Source organism: Vidua macroura, chromosome 16, assembly GCF_024509145.1.
Source record: "Vidua macroura isolate BioBank_ID:100142 chromosome 16, ASM2450914v1, whole genome shotgun sequence".
NCBI lineage: Eukaryota > Metazoa > Chordata > Aves > Passeriformes > Viduidae > Vidua > Vidua macroura.
The window spans coordinates 16,071,260-16,087,085 of NC_071586.1; the positions used below are offsets into that span (position 1 = coordinate 16,071,260).

The 15,826-nt window shown below is 57.6% G+C and overlaps 1 protein-coding gene across 2 annotated transcripts in view; it reads left to right on the forward strand.

The window, feature by feature from the left end:
- The window catches only part of PRKCB (protein kinase C beta), an 89,035-nt gene that overhangs the window by 23,843 nt on the left and 49,366 nt on the right, over positions 1-15,826 (forward strand). For both annotated transcript variants that reach the window (XR_008439666.1, XM_053992326.1), the window contains exon 3: positions 13,039-13,121. Coding sequence is in view for 1 of the 2 variants with exons in the window: in XM_053992326.1 (XP_053848301.1) it covers positions 13,039-13,121 (83 nt within the window). In the remaining variant the exon portion in view is untranslated. The remainder of the gene's footprint in view (positions 1-13,038; positions 13,122-15,826) is intronic.

Sequence of the window (15,826 nt, forward strand, 5' to 3'; positions counted from 1 at the left end):
CCAGCCTCAGCCGTTCTGTGATTTTATGGAAAGGGAGCTGGGAGAGCTGATGGAGCTGTGCTCCTGCAAAACTTTGGTGGGGCCGAGGAGATCCCGAGTGAGGCTCGGGAGGCTCTGCAGGCCGGGAGGAGCTCCCGCAGCCCTCGGAGCTCCCGCAGCCCTCGGAGCTCCCTCTCCGGGTGCCGGGCAGGCGGGAGGGGACAGCGGGGACCCGGGGCCGGCGGGGTCGGAGCAGCGCTCGGCAGCCAGGAGCCGGCTCTTTCCCCAGCCTCGGCAATGTGTTGTGACTGTTTATGTAAAAATAACAGATCTTTCCAAATATTTATTACTCGATCATGTGCTGAGGAGCGGGTGCCGTGCGCTCAGAAATGGAAAACCGCCCCCGAGCAGCTGCCAATCTGGGCTGAGGCTGGCGCTGGGATGCGGCTGCGAGGGAAGGGCAGGAGGCAGCAGCTGGGGGACCCTGGGGACGGTCAGTGGGGCCTGGCTGTGAGGGACAGGCGCCGTGAACCGGGCTGAAACGAGATCCGCTTGAACGGGCACCTCTTTTAGGGGTTGTCTCGCCCCAGACCCTTCCGACAGACACAAGTTTGCGTTGGCAACTTTTGAGTGGCTTTGGGGAAGCTCTGGAGGCAGCGTGGAGGGGGAGCATGCCCTCAGAGGAGCTGGGGTGCTGGGTACCTGCCTCCTTGTGCAAGCCCAGCAGCTCCAGGCAGCCTTTAACCTCCCAGGAGCGTTGTTCCTCCTGCAGGGACGGGCAGGGCAGGGCTGGGGCCATCCCTCAGCATTCCCTGCGCTCTGCAGGCGCTGCCAGGCACTCGGGGTGACTGGGGTGGTGCTGTGGGGATGCTGCCCTGTGACCCCTTCCAAAAGGAAGGGGAAACTCCAGGTGGGAAGATTGCTGGGAGCTGGGGTGGAACTTTTGATCCAGTTGCTGCAGCTGATTTTCCTGCCCTGCTGAGGTGGCCTAGGCCTGTAGTGTGTCACAGGTAAAGGGTGAGCGTCTCTTCTGCCGAAGATCGGGTTTTAATTCCAAAATTCAGACTGGTGGCATGGAAAAACTGGGCACACAGCTGGGGGCTGCTGCCTATGTGAGAGCTGGAGCTGCAGCTTCCGAGGAGTTACCAGGAGCTTCTGCTCCTTCTCATCCTGCCTGAGCTGCAGCTCCTCAGGCTCAGCAGAGAGGTTCCTCTCTTCTCACCTGCTCAGCAAAGGGGATGCGGCAAGAGGCTGGTGAGAACTGCAGACATGGCTGGGGACACCCAACTCAGTATTTCTGAAATCTGCCCTATTTTGTTCCTCTAAAGTGCTGCAGAACAGCTGGGAGACATTTTGGGTAAGCTCACAGATTTTTGTTGTCCCACTTAGTCTCTTATGTATGGAAATCTCCCCTTTATTGCTTTATTAAACCAGACTGGATGTAAAGCTGCCCTTGGGCACGATGGCTGGGGCGGGGTGGGTGCTGTGCCAGCACAGAATTGGGATGGAATGTCCCTTTTTGTGCCCAGGGCCACTCTGGGTGACACCAGGGCTGGCAGGAGCTCCGGGGCTGCGGTCCCTGGGTTTTGAGTGAGGGTTCTGGAGCCTGGCGAGCTGGGGATCTGCAAAATTGCTTATCCAAATTTCATTAAAAATGCAAATGGATTCTTTCAGCGGGACAGAGCCGCATTAAAGAAGTAGGGCATATCGTAAACATTAATAAAGTCGTGCTGGCCAGCAGGGACATGGATGGGCACAGTGAGCCAGGAGAGCCCTTTGCAGAGCTCCATGGAAATAAAGCAGCTCCTCTCTTTTCTCCTGCCCTCCTCCCCCTCGAGCTGCCAGCCCAGATAACGTTCTCCTTGAGCCCAGTGGTGTGTAATGGCACAGGACTGCTCCCCACCAACAGCAAACTCAGTCCCTGGCTTGATGGAGGTTTTTAGGACAGCAGAAGGCAAACGCTGCAGCCACTTTGTTGAAACAAAATTCACCCAAATGATCATTTCTTTTAAAATAAGGTAAAGCATGGAGCAGGTTTGACTTCCTCCTCCCCAGCAATGTTTTAAAACTCTTCCCTGAATGTGATCCTGCAGGTAGTGTCTGATTTCACCTTCCCTGCTGACCTTGGCCGAGGGCTGGTGCTCCTGTGTCCCAGCTCTCCATGGCCATCACCTTGAGCAGGTTGCTGAGCTCGTCCCACGCGCTGCTGCATCCCAGAGCTTCCCTGGGGATAGCTGGGGACAGGGACAGGCAGATCCCTGGGACAGAGCTGCCCACTCCTCCCGTAGCAAGGTGACTCCTCCAGCTCTGCGCTGCCTGTCTGGCAGCATCAACAAAACCCTGTTCTAAACGGCTCTGGCTGGAGCGAGGGGGGAGCAGACACAGTACATCTGCATGTTGGAAATGTTATTTTAATATCTTATCCGTGGAGCATCAAACACGGTGCCAAGTACACGAGCATCGTGCCAGCTGCAGCCCTTTGAATGTCTCCAAGGCAGAGATGTTGCTGTGCAGCAGCACCCGGCGCTGCAGCCTGGCAGGAGCTAAGGGCCCGTTTTCCAGGCGGGAGAGCCACGCGGAGCCGTGAAATTCCCTCCCCTTCCTGCGGCCGCGGGGGCTGGAGCTGGGAAGGGTCAGTGCTGAGGGGCTCTGCTGCTCCCGCTGCTGCTGGCATGGCAAACCTCTCCCGGGAAGTGAGCGTTCCTCTCCTGGCTGGGGCCCAGGAGAGCAGCAAGCATCCTCCCTCCTTCCCTCCCTCCCTCCTCCGTGCCCAGCCAGGTGCCAAAGCCCCCCGAGGTGCAGCCAGGCTGGGCTGGCAGTCAGGGTGAGCTCTGTGCCAGCCCCTTGGCTCGGCCAGGGGCTGCCTCGCGGGCAGGATGAGCACCAGCCCAGCCCGGGAAAGCCAAAGCCTCACCAGGAGTCGGGGCTGAGCATCCTCTGGGTGGCCCAGGGCTTTCTGCCCCAGCAGCGTGTGCTGTGCTGGGGCTGCCCTGCTGCAGCCGCTGTTTCCTGCACGGAAAGCGGCAGCGTTCCTTCTCTTGGCAGCTCCCTCCCTCCCTCCCGAGAGTTTAGGGCTGAGCAGGGCTGGAGGCAGCTGGAAGGCAGGTTATGGATGCCCCAGGCATCACTGGAGTGCTCCTTCCCCCGGGCCCTGTGCAGGGGCTGTGTTTTGGGGAGGTCTGACCGCAGGGAGGGGCCGGAACAAAACTGGGGGGGGATTGCAGCTCTGTGCCCAGCTCTGCCCGTGCCTCATTTGTGCCAGAACTGGGCAGAGCAGTGTCCTGGGGGGCGAGGCTTGTCTGGGAGGCTGCTGGGTGCTGGTGTGACCCCTGAGAGCTCCTGCTGCCCTGAGCTCAGCCTGGCTGTCTGTGCAGGCATCCATCCATCTTCTCCTTGGGCTTTGGCTCTGCCCAGGCTGCCCTTGATCCCCAGCGCTGCTGTTTGTTCTCGTGTGAAAAGGCCCGTGCTCGACAAATGGCTTTTTTCCTCGACTGGAAGTTTTCCAAATCATTGAGATTTTTTTGTGATGTGTTTTTGCCTGCTCTCCTCAGCAGCCTTCGCCTCGTCTCGTGGTGGGAGGCAGCGCTCCGAGGCTTTCCGAGGGATCGGCTGTCCCAGGACAAATCCCGTGGGAGTTCCTTCACAACACAAACGGGGACGGGAGCGCTGCAGGAGGAGGGAGAGGAAGGAGCAGTGAGGAGAGGCTGCGACTTCAGCAAGTGTTGGTTGGGATGCTCTCATTTCCCATTTCTGTGGAAAATTAGACAAGCGTGTGGAATATTTTCCAGTGTGGTGCTTCTGGGAGGATTTCACCTGAGGGATGAGGAGCTGCTTGGAGGCTGGCTGGGATGGGGGTCTTGAAGGTGCTGCTCAGGGGCTGCATCCCTGCTCAGGGGCTGGATCCTGCCAGGTGCATCACCAGGACAAATCTGTGACCGACCTGGCTGCTGTTGTGAACAGGATTTGGAAAATAGGAATAATCCATTCCTAAGGAGCATCCCCTGAACCATTCCCCATCAGGGTCTGTGCCCCTGCTCTCCGTGGGGTCAGGGGTGTCTGGTCAGGCTGGGGCAGCCAAGCTCTGTGCCTTGCTCAGCCGCAGACCTGGTGTGTGCTTGGGACAAAGCCTGGCTCCAGACAGACAGACAGACAGACAGACAGACAGACAGACAGACATCCTCTGGATGTGTGTGCCAGGCCTGGACTGCCACTGGAGCCCCTGGCCGTGGCTCTGCTGTTGTGTTTGCTGATTCTCTGACCCACTGCCCACCCCGGGGTGCCCCACAGAGGGGCTGCTGGTGGCAGGGGGCTCTCCAGTGCCCCAGCCCTTTGCCCTGGGCTGCTGCTGCTTCCCTGGGCACTGCCTGGCTCCTGGAGCTGCCTGATGGGTGTGGTTTTGGGGACTCTGTGCTGGGGGGTGAGAGCTGCTGGTGGCTTTTTGGGGAGGCCCTCTGGTGAGAGCTGGGGGTGGAGAACACCCCTCCCCTGCCTGCAGCAGCCTGGGGTGTTTGATCCTCCCACTGTGGCAGCAGGGAGCTCTTCAAAGCACGGACAGCGAGGACCAAATAATGCTTGGCTTTATTTCTGCTCTAGGTTAAAACAGCCCCAGTGCCCATGGAGCAGCTCCTGGCTGCTCAGCCCCACAGGCTGGGGGCTGTGGGAGGGTGCAGAGCGTGGGGGGCCGGGGGGGAGCGTGGGGACTGTGAGTCAGCACTGCCCGAGCAGATGGAGCTGCTGTGATAACGCTGCTGGGGCTGGTGAGCAGAGCTGGGGGTGCAGGGGGTGCTGGGGAGCAGTCCCCAGCCCCTGTGGCCACTCAGAACCCCCCCTCAGCTGCAGAGCTCTGGGGACACGCTGCTCTTACAGGGGGCCTGGGGGAATCCCAAGCCAAGGGACCCCTGCCCTGTGTCAGGGCCGTGGTGCTGAGGCTGGGCAGCAGCAGCGAGGGGTGGCAATAACGAGTCCAGCAGCAGCAGAGAGAGGCCAGAGATGCACAGAAATCATCTTGAGATGGTCTGAGGGCCCGTTTGCTGGGTGTGTGCACAGGAGCTGTGTTGTGGCACGAGCTGTTTGTGCCTGTGCCCCAAGTGCTGCCAGGGCACGTTTGGACTGGCAGGGATCTTTGAAACCATCTGGTCCAAGCTCGTGCCGTGGGTTCCTGTGCTGGTCACCGGGGAAGTGCGGTGTGGCCGCAGAGGGGACACGGTCAGTTGGTGTTGGAAAGCCAGGGCTGTGCACAGCAACACAACTGCAACAGCAAATAAAAATCCTCTGAAGGCAGCTTCACCTTAGCAGGGCCCTGGCTAATTGAGACTTTCACTTGTGGTTAAATTGAGCTGTTCACGTTCCTGGGTGTTCAAGAAACCCTTTAAACATTGCTTGGTGCATGGAGAGCAAACCCTCCTAAGATGCTGCCAGCTGAAAATAAGCCTGAGGCAGCAGCAGGGAAGTCATTACTCTTCATATCGGACACAAAAAAATATGTTTCTGTTGTATTCATGATTATTTTTGTTTTCTGCGCTTCCTGAAAAGCAAAGGGACCATGCAGTGTTGTGGTTTTTTTTAGAAATGCAGAGGGGAGCAGGATTATAGCCCGTGCTCTTTAGCAGTGTGTAAGTGCCTCCCAGCCCTTGCTGTGCAGTAACTCTGAGTTCATGGTCTGCTCCCGATGGTGTTTTGTTCAAAGAGCTGAAATTGTTCCCATCTGGGGGGTGGTGTTGGACCCCAGCTCTTGGCTCCCTGCTCACACCTCTGGAGGGAAGGTGAGGGCCCTGGCAGAGGAACCCTTTGGAAGGGCTCCCCAACCCCCTCAGCTTGCAGGGTGTCCCTGTCCCCAGGCTGGAGCCACCTCTGTGCTGCTTCACGCTGGCTCTGGCCACCACCAGACACCAGTGACCCCAGTGCTGGGACAACTGGGTGGGCACCAGCTGCAGGCACAGCTGGAACTGGGACCCTTTGAGTGCTGAAAGACTCTTCACCCTGATGTCCCTGCACCTCCTGGCCTGCTGCAGGTGCAGGCAGTGCTCCTGGGCAGTGCCACCTGGGCTCTGCTTTTGGAAATGGGACTGTGCTCAGAATATTCAAAATTAAGGGGGATGGGGGGGGGATGCAAGGAAGAAAATGGGAGTGAAGTTCCCCTCTCTGTCTTGGAGATAAGCTACCAAATCCAGCTTTAACTGAGTTACATTATTAGCACTTTGGGGACTGGGTTTTTATCTGCCTTGAACAGGATTAATACGCTGTGACAAAAAGGAATGGCTTCAAAGCAGGCGAGCAGGCATCTTCTGGGGCTGGGAGCTGCAAGAGCCAAAGCTGGGCTGCTCTGGGGGGTTATCTGTGCTGGGACTGCCCTCTCCCAACGCCTGACCTCTCCTCTGGGCAGCACTGATCCTGCCGGGATACCTTTCCATATTTCTCCCTCCTCTCAAGAGCCTGACCCGGAGTTTCAATTACAATATTAAATTACCAGGTCACCAGAGTCAAAGTAGGCTGCCAAGTTTTTAATGATCTTCTCTTTCTTCTCATGTGGAGTTGTTGGTTTTTTTTTTTTTTTTTTCCGAGCCTCCTTTCCATCTCTGCACTTTTAATTGAGACCATCTGTAATTTAACACATCGCCACAGTTGTGTAACTGGTGCAGGGTTTTAGGAGGACTCGGTGCTCATCCTCAGGGACTGCAGCAGCTTTCCACTGCCTTCCTAAGAAACCCAGAACTAATTGCCAGGACCGTTTAATCTGCTCCCTCGGGGCTTTGATTAATCACAGAGTACTTCTTTTTCATCTCTCGCTGCTGGAGGAGCTGAGGGTGTCGTGGTGGGGCTGGGGCTGGTCCCCAGGCTGCTGCGTGGCTGCTGGTGAGTGGAGCTGGCTGCAGGCACCAGGGATGTCCTCAGGAACGTCCCCAGGGAGCCAGGCCCCCAAATCAGCAGCGTCCCTGCTTGCCCTGGCCATGGTGGCCCCAGGTCTGGGGCTGTCCCCTGCAGCCCAGCGTGTCCCTCTCACCGTGCCACCCTCCTCTCCACAGCGCTCCTAATCCAGGCTTGTAGGGAAGGAGTTAGAAGGGATTGTTAACAAGGGAAGAACCAAGTTCCAACTCCAAAAACTCCCTGGTACTGCTGCTGCAGTGTGTGAGCTGGCTGCCATGAAGGACTGGGGGAAGCTCCTTCCCCTCCCGTTCCTGCAGGGCTCCTGTTGGGGTGGGAGCTGGAGCTGCCCTGCCCCGAGCACGGCTCTGGGCAGGGACACAGGGAAACAGTTCCTGCTGCCTTCTCCAGGCCTGGAGCTTCCCTCCAAAGTCCTGTGCTGCGGGCAGCAGGGTTTGGGGAGTGGGGCATCGTGGTGTCTGCATGCCCTGGGGCCAAAGAGCCCCTCTGAGGGTTCTCCAGGAGCTGCTGATGGTCTCTCTTGTTTCGTGGTGGGACTGGGCCATGCCCCTGCATGGTCTGGGGACAGGCACAGGGCAGGGGAAGAGCTGTTCCCCCACGGTGTCTTTGGATGTTGGTTTGCCCTGCCTGCTGCTCCCAAGCAGCATTTTTGACCCAAGCAATTGGGAGAGGAAGCAGGAGCTGGACTTGTGCCATGCCCTGGGTGGAGGAACTCTGCCTCTGCCACATCCAAATGTGGCACAGGTTCCTGTGCCGGCAAGAGCCACAAAGCCTGGGCCAGCTGCATCGCTCGTGCTGCCCGGGGCAGCCCCTGTGCCTGGGCAGCCCTGTCCCTGGGGCCTGCCGGTGGCTCTGGGTGCTGCAGAATGAAGATCTCTCCCTGATGCCAGCTCTGCTGCTGTCATCGTCCCGTCCCCACCCACTCCCCTTCCCCTGCCGGGGATGATTGATGCTCCTCATCCCGCCTGGCTCCGGCGCATTCATTGTCATGCAGAGGATGTTGTCAGTTCATTATGGTATTTCATGGAAAACTGCGGGCGGTTTGGGGTGTTTTGTTCATGAAGTCCTTCTAAAAGCACGTGGCTGGGCCCGAAATACTCAACCCCTTTCAGTGGAAAAAGAGGGATGTTAAAGATGTGCCTTTGAGAGGCACAGGCAGAGCAGCCTCCCTGCCCCCCGTGCCCAGCTGCTGGGGCTGGTGTGGGGCACTGGGGGCACTGGATTCACAGGAGTTCTGCTGGCCAGGGCTTTCCCGAGAAGCTGCAGGTGCCACTTGTACCCAGCTCCGGTGCAGCCTGGCGTTGGTGGGGACATCCCTGGTGTCCCTGCCTTCGTCCCCCAGCCGAGGAGCGCCCAGGGCAGGAGCCCCACGCCACCCCCATCCCCGGAGCTGTTCCTGGTGCTGCCCAGAAATCCCCGCGGATCACAGCTGGTTTCACTCTGTCTCCCTGGAGCTGACAGTGGAAAACAGCTGAAGTCTGGGGAGCTGAGGATTGCTGTGCTGTAAGAACCCCAGAAAGCTTTTAACCAAAGCTGCGGATTAAATCCAAAGAGCACAAATTTTAGCTCTGCTTCTCTCTCTGTGTGCTCTAAGTGATTAAAAGCTGCAAAGCGCTGTCAGAAATTCAGGACTTCCCCTCCTGGAGCCCTTCTTTCCCCTTATGTTATGATTACCATGCTTCACTGCCTCTGTTTGATGTCGTGAGCGTGATTTTTTTAGCATGGAATGGAAAGTCGTGGGCAGCTCTGGCTGGGGCACATTTTGGTCCCTCCCCAGGGCCAGGCTGGTACCTCTGACCCCAGGGGTTTGCCCAGCGTAGGTGGAGCAACACAAAGCTCCCTTAAAAAGTCTTTTTCTCTTGTTTTTTTGGTGTTATTTTATTTCCTTCAGTTTTGCTAATCTGAATTCCAAGCTGTTTCCTAAAGCTGTTGTTCGTTGGGAAGTGGAGTCGTTATCCAAATGAGAATATCCACAGGTTGGAAGGGAGCAGCTACGCACTGAGATATGCTTGAAATAATCTTTGAGCTCCCCTGATATTGGAGCCATCTGCCAAAGCTCAGCTCCGTCAGCTCCCCGGGGATGCTTGAACTCCTCCCTGGCTTTGATTTTTAGATGAATCTTGCTTGAACCTTCTTCTGTCTCTGTTAACTCTCCATCTGTCTCCCTCACTTGACATGCTGCACCCAGGACTGTTCCCGGTGCTTGCAGACCTCTGCCTGGCCTGACGGGAGGAACAAAGGCTTCCCTCGCTGGGAATGTGTGTTCTGGGAAGGGCTGGCCTCAGGAGGCATCAGAGGTGACGTCCCTGAATTATTCATTTGGCAAAGGACTCGGGAAAATTGATTATTCCCTTCTTCAGAACACCGGGACAAGGAGTTCGTGCAATGAAATTAGAGGAACAAATGGAGCTGGAGTGGAAGGCAGGGCTGCTCGTGGGCTGCCAGGCAGGGTGCCCTCCTGCAGGGAGCTGCTTGGCACAGGCTGGGCTCTGGGGAGGGCTGAGGACGTTCCGTGTGGGAGACGGGGCCGATCCCCCCTCGTGTGCCAGGCTGGCAGCGAGCAGGGCACGAGGGCGTTTGTCACCCCGAGCCAGCCCTGCTCCTCCATGTGCCAGGGATGCCACAGGTCTGGGCTCTTCAGGGTGGGCTCAGGAGTTTGCCAACGAAGCACTGCCTCGAGCCTTTCCTGGGCTGTGCTGGGCTGGCTCCCAGGGCCGCCTGCTGCCTGTATGAGGAGCTTGAAGCTCAAAGGGCTTTTCCCGGGCAGAGCCCCTGGCCTAGGGGGGATTTTGTATTCCGAGAGCAAATCTTGGGGCATCTTTGGGCAAAGTGCCCGAGCGTGTGAGGGGAGGGGTGGCAGGGAACCTCCTGACCCGCTCGCATGGTGCAGACAGGAGAGGAGGGAATATCCTGCAGGAGCAGGGAGTGTGTGCAGGCTGGGCTGGGAATGCTGCAGCTCCTGCTGCTGCAGGAATTTGCAGCACGGCTCCAAAGCAGCAGCAGCCAACTGCCCCTGCCCCACGCTGCTGCTCGGAGCTGCAGCTCTGCAGCCCAGCCCGCTGCACCCCGGGGACACCCTGGGCCTTGGGCAGCTGCAGCTGGGGCTGCTCTGCTGGTCCCTTCCCGGGGACAGCCCTGGCCGGGCTGGAGCTGCAGCCAGATGTGTGTTCTGCAGCCTTCAAACGCCTGGAATGCATTGGGATGTGGTTTTTCTGATTGGCAGCTTCTGGAATCAGTAGGGAATCAGCAGGGAAACTGCTTTGTGGTGTTTCTGGAGGGCTTTTGAGCAGTGGTTGAAGCCAAGTCTGTGTGTATATATATATATTTAAGCAATACCGTGTTAGCATTTTCCAGCATTTTCTCTCTTTTCATCCTCCACAATAAGACATCTCCTAGGGTTTGAGAATGCCCTGCTGCTGTTGTGGTTTCTTAGCTCTCAAACCCAGCCTTCCAGGAGATCTTTCTTCCCAGGACTGGGTCAGGATCCCAGGGAACTGAGGTGTGTGATCTTGCCCTGATGTTTTGGTGCAAATCTTTTCAGATCTGAGACACTGTGCTGGGACTGCTGTGGAAAATGTGCATTCCAGCAGATCTCCTAAGGCTGTGGAGAGTTGCTGGGCTCAGGGCTCTGCCTCTTGCCTTCCACAGGGTTTGTATCCTTCCCTTCTCACAGGACAGGTCTCCCCAGACCCCTGCAATGGAGCTGGCCCTGAAGGAGGGGTTAGGGCCAGGAAACCCTCCTGCATTGTGCAGGAAGGAATGGGAAAGGTTAATCTTTCATTCTTGTTGTGTACAAATGGCTTGGGATGTTTGTAGCCAACCAGTGGGATTTGATAACTTTATTACCCAAATAATAAGATTTACAAATTAACTGTCTAATTAGCAACCTGGGAAAGCTGCTGCTCGTGCTGGGGTTTCTAAACTGACAAAGACATGGGCTGAAACTGCTGAAGTGTGATGACAGCAGGAGGGCACAGCAGTGGAAAGATCTCTGCAGCTCCTCACTTCCATGGGCAGGTCACGTTTAGGAGCCCAGACAGGGTTGCTGGCATGAGATCCTGCTCCTGATCCATTCTGTTGGCCCTGTTTTCCTTGTGCATGGCTGGAGCACTCGCCTAAGCGCTGGGGAGTGTTCCAGTGGATCCCAGCAGGCCTGTGGAGCTCCCTGGGAGGCAGTGGGTGCAGAGCCCCCACTGCTGCTGGGGCACAGAGCTCTGCTTTGCCTTGCGAGGCAGGGAGGTGTTCTGCCTGCCCATCTTCCAGTGGGTCATCCTTGCACAGATTAGTCACAGAATCCCGGAATGCTTTGGGTGGGAAGGACCTTGCAGCCCATCCAGTGCCACCCCTGCCATGGCAGGGACACCTCCCACTGTCCCAGGCTGCTCCAAGCCCTGTCCAGCCTGGCCTGGGACACTGCCAGGGATGGCCTTTAAGGTCCCTTCCCAGCCAAAGCATTCCATGGCAAGTTCAGCCCTCTGGTTTCCCCTGCAGAGCTGCAACGATCCCAGCTCCACTGGGAGCTCCCACCACAGCCCAGCCTCTGGCAGCAGCCCCTGTGCTCGGGGTGTCACGGAGCTCCCCGAGTTTGTACACACACTTTGGGAGAAATCCCTGCTAATAGAGTTCTAATTTCTTCCTTCCTGCTTCCCAGATGCTTCTGTCTCCATATACAAATGACAGAAATGGTGAGCAATGCTTTCAAGAAAATGTTTGTTTGTTTGACTCAGAAAAGCAAGTGAGAGGTCCTGCGAGGAGAGAGCTCTTGGCAGCTGTTCTGCCTCTAAAACCTTCTGGGTTTGTTTTTGTTCACAATGGAAAATGTGAAAAGGAAAATGAATTTACAGCTGGATGTGGCAGGGCACAAAGAGGGAATTGTGAGGTTCATGGCTGATGTCACTTGCCTTTTCCTTGTTCCTTAGGAAAAATCCCATGTTGCTGCAACTGGAACCTGCTCTGTTGTTGCACAGCTCAGTTTGGTTCCTGTGCTCTGTCTCCAAACCTCAGTCCCTGCTCCTCATCGTGCAGAGGCTCTTACTCAGTGTAACCACAGCTCTTGGGAAAGGGATGTGTTAGATGGGAGAGCCCTGAGGCAGAGCAGAGTGTGGTGCCCGGGCTCCCTTCAGGATCAGGGCTTCTTCCCTTTGCTCTGTTCCTGCCTGGGCTCCCTTCGGGCCCCCTGGAGCCGAGGTCTCATCGTGTGGGGCCGGGCATGGCACAGAAACTCACAGCTGGGCATCCCTGGGGCGTGGATGCAGAGTGCAGGTGGCCCAGGCCAGCCCTGGCAGCCAGGAGGTGACAGAGGTGACAGGGCTGCGAGGTGGTGCCTCTGCTCCCCAGCCTGGGCAGCCCCAGCAGTGCTGCCACCCCCAGCTGCAGGGCCAGAGGGGCTGAGACCCTTGCAGGAGGGGCTGGGCCATCAGTGGAAGTTACCTGCAGTGACAGATGATTCTTTAGGGTCTGTCACCGAAGGTGAGGTGCTTATTTGGCATTTGGGGAAAAAAAAAAATCATCCTTGAAATACAGAGCTTTGGCTGCACAAACTGCAGGAACAGTGCTGGCAACTTCAGGTGGGCACGTGCTGAAAGGGGCTGGGGGTTTGGGGGATGGGCTTTAGCTCTGGACTCTTCTGCCTGGGCAGCGGCGTGTCGGGATCAATTCCCTGTGCCGCTCCCAGGAGGGCGAGGCTGGCACTGACGTGTGTGAGGGGAGGAAGACGTGCGTGTCTTCTGGTCTGGCAAACGGAGGCTGGGGAGATGCTGGAGAAAAGCAGAGCTGTGGGAGGAAAATTGCCCACCTGTTCCCTTCGGTACAATCTTCCATTTTTGGCCACATGCACTTTTCAGCTCAGATACCCGCGAACGCCAGATTCTCCCTCTTTTTATTCCCGGCGGTGACCTCAGAGCGTGTGCCACGAGTGACAATGAGCTCAGAGGAACAGAATTGTTCCCAGCCCTCCTCTGACATTCACTCAACACTTTGTTCTGCTGAGTTTTACCAAAATGCCTGGTCTGGCTGGGGATATTCCACGAGGTTTAAAAATCTGCCACGGGTTTGCTTAAAAATCCTGCTGGGACCGCTCAGAAATCCACGTGGCTGTGGTTTGTTTTGCTGCCTCTCGGCTCTCGTGGTGCCAGTCCCGTGCCACGCCCTGACCCTGTCCCTGTGTTCTCTTTGCAGTTTGCTGCTTCGTGGTGCACAAGCGGTGCCATGAATTCGTCACCTTCTCCTGCCCCGGGGCTGACAAGGGCCCTGCCTCGGATGTAAGTACGGCTCCCGTGCTGGGCTGGGGCTCAGGGGGCTCCGCAGCACCTGGAGAAGGTGTTCCTCCAGCCCCCTTGGCTGAGGGCACTCCTGGGTGGCTGTTTCACAAATGGTGTAGGTTGGAAAAGCCTCCAAGAACCATCGAGTCCAACCATTCCCCACCACTACCCCTCATCCCCACGTGCCACATCCACGTGGCTTCTAAAGCCCTTCAGGGATTGGGATTCTGTAGTTGTGGGGACTCTGGCAGGTTTCTGGGATACTTAAAACACTCAAACCAGCCAGTAACTTGTGCTCAGCAGAGCAGAGGGAGCACACGGGGAGGCAGAGATTTCCCTTTGGGGCTGAGCCTGCAGCCTTGCCCCGATGTCCTTCTATCCCTTGTGCCAGAGAAGCATCCCAACAGCTGCTAGCTGAGCCCCACCCTTGTTTCCCCGAGGATTTCTTTCCCAGTGGATCCCCTGGCCTGCGGGCAGTGGAGCCCGGCTCTGCCAGCACCACTCAGGTCTGTCTGGCAGCTTCTGTGTTTTACCGTGGAAACTGGCTAATTTGGGGAACTGCTGGGAGAGAGGAGCTCAAATTGGGGAAACGACAGAGCACCACAGCTCTCACCCTTAAAAATAGAAGTGGTGGGAGCAGGCGGCGTAACAGGCTGCGGAAGGTGGAGGCTAAACACGCGTTGTCTCCCGAAATGGGGCTGTGCCCTGTGCCGGGGAGAGAGGGGCTCTGGGGGATGAGGCTCTCGGGGGGCAGCAGCAGTTGGCGAGGTTTGTTCTGGTGCCCGTTCCCCTCCCGAGCCGTGCTGCCTGCGCAGCCTCCGCGGGAGCAGCTGCGGCGCCCACGGCCCTTCCTCCACCCGTGCAGCCAGCCCAGGAGGAGGTGGCAGGGTGGCACTGCTGTCACCCACGGGACAGAAGCCCCTGAGGGCTTCCTGTGCCAGGGACAAGCAGGGACTGCCGGTGGAGGCGTGGGCAGGAGCTGCTGCCTGCCCGGAGTGAGGCCGAGGCTGGGCTGGGATACCGGGAGCATCCCTGCTCCCTCTCCGGGCACTCCCAGGCTCTGTGCCCGGGAGCAGGGGCTCTGTGGCTGTGTGCACAGCCTCTGTCCAGTGCCCTGGCCCGGAGCAGCTCACTGGAGGAGAGGGGGCTGCAGGAGAGGGAAGCGATGGCTTTGAGCTGCTCACCCTCCCGTTTGCTCCAGGCGGTTCCAGTCCCTGCTGCCGCCGCTGCTGGGACGGGGCAAGGAGAGCTGAGAAGGCTGAGGAAGGAGGGAGTGGTGCTGGGGTGACCCCTCCCTGAGGGCCGTGTCCCTCCGTGGGATGTGGGGATGTGGCAGATGTCCCTGTGTGTGCCGAACTGTATGGAGAGCTGGCAGTGCCAGAGGTCTCAGGGCCCTTAAGGCCTGCACTGTGACAGGAGTGGCACTGTGACACCATGTGGCACCGATGGTCCCCTCTGGCCATGTGGCTGCAGCTCTGCCACTCTCTCTGTCTCTGTTCTGTCACTCACACACACACAGGCAGTGGCAGTGAGTGCCCCGGTGCTGTGACCCACCGTGGGGTCAGTGTCACCCACCCTGGTGCTGTGACCCACCGTGGGGTCAGTGTCACCCACCCCAGCACTGTGACCCACCGTGGGGGTCAGTGTCACCCACCCTGGCACTGTGACCCACTGGGGGGGTCAGTGTCACCCACCCTGGTGCTGTGACCCACTGTGGGGGTCAGTGTCACCCACCCTGGTGCTGTGACCCACCGTGGGGGTCAGTGTCACCCACACCAATCTCTGCTGTGATGGGTCCCTGCTGGGGGATGCAGGCAGGGCAAGCTTCCTTCCTCCTGCACTGTCAGTCTTGCTCTTCCAGCAGCGTAATTATATCTGATATATCATATTTATAATTATATAATCCTTAAGGAGCTTTGAATCAGGAGAGGAAGAACTGCTCCAGCACACACTAATGCCTTGTTGGCCTCGGGACTGAGCCAGGGTCAGGGGCTTTGCTGTGAGTGGTGGAAAGCTGGAGTTTCCCTCTGCTCCATGGTGCTGCCAGCCACGGTGAGAACCCAGAGCCACCTGCACTGCTGGCAGATCTGGTGGCATCAGGCTGTGCTGCTTACAGGGGAGGTTTCTGGCAACCCTTCCACGAATATGAATCTCCAGTGAGCCCCAGCGAAAGAAGGAGTTTGTTTTATTTTCATGGAAGGAAAAAAGAGTTTTATTCTATTTTCATGGCACTTGGTGCTATAGTCTAGTTGAGGTGTTAGGTCACAGGTTGGATTTGATGATCTTAGAGGTCTCTTCCAACCTCATTATTCTGTGATTCTGTGATTTTATTGCAGGTGTCAAACCTCACAGTGGGTTCCTCCCTGCAGAGGGCCGGTGGTTCTGCTGAGCTGGAGAGGGAAGGGAGCAGGGCAGGGATGCTGCAGCCTGGGCTGGGGCTTTGCTGCCAGCTGGGAGCCCAGAGCTGCCCTTTCCTGTGGCCTAGGCCTGGAGCCAAGGATAACAAATGCGTTGAAAGAGAAACATCTTCTAACTGTGCTCCTTGATCTCTGTGTCTTCACAGTGCTGGGGAGCTGAGGAGAAAACCATTTTGTAGCTGCACGGTGCTTCTGGTGCACCTGAGTGTTTGCACTTTTACAGCTGGGCAATTCGAATTGCTGAGCTGGAACTCTGCTCTGGAGGCTCAGGGGGCTGAGGGGATGGAG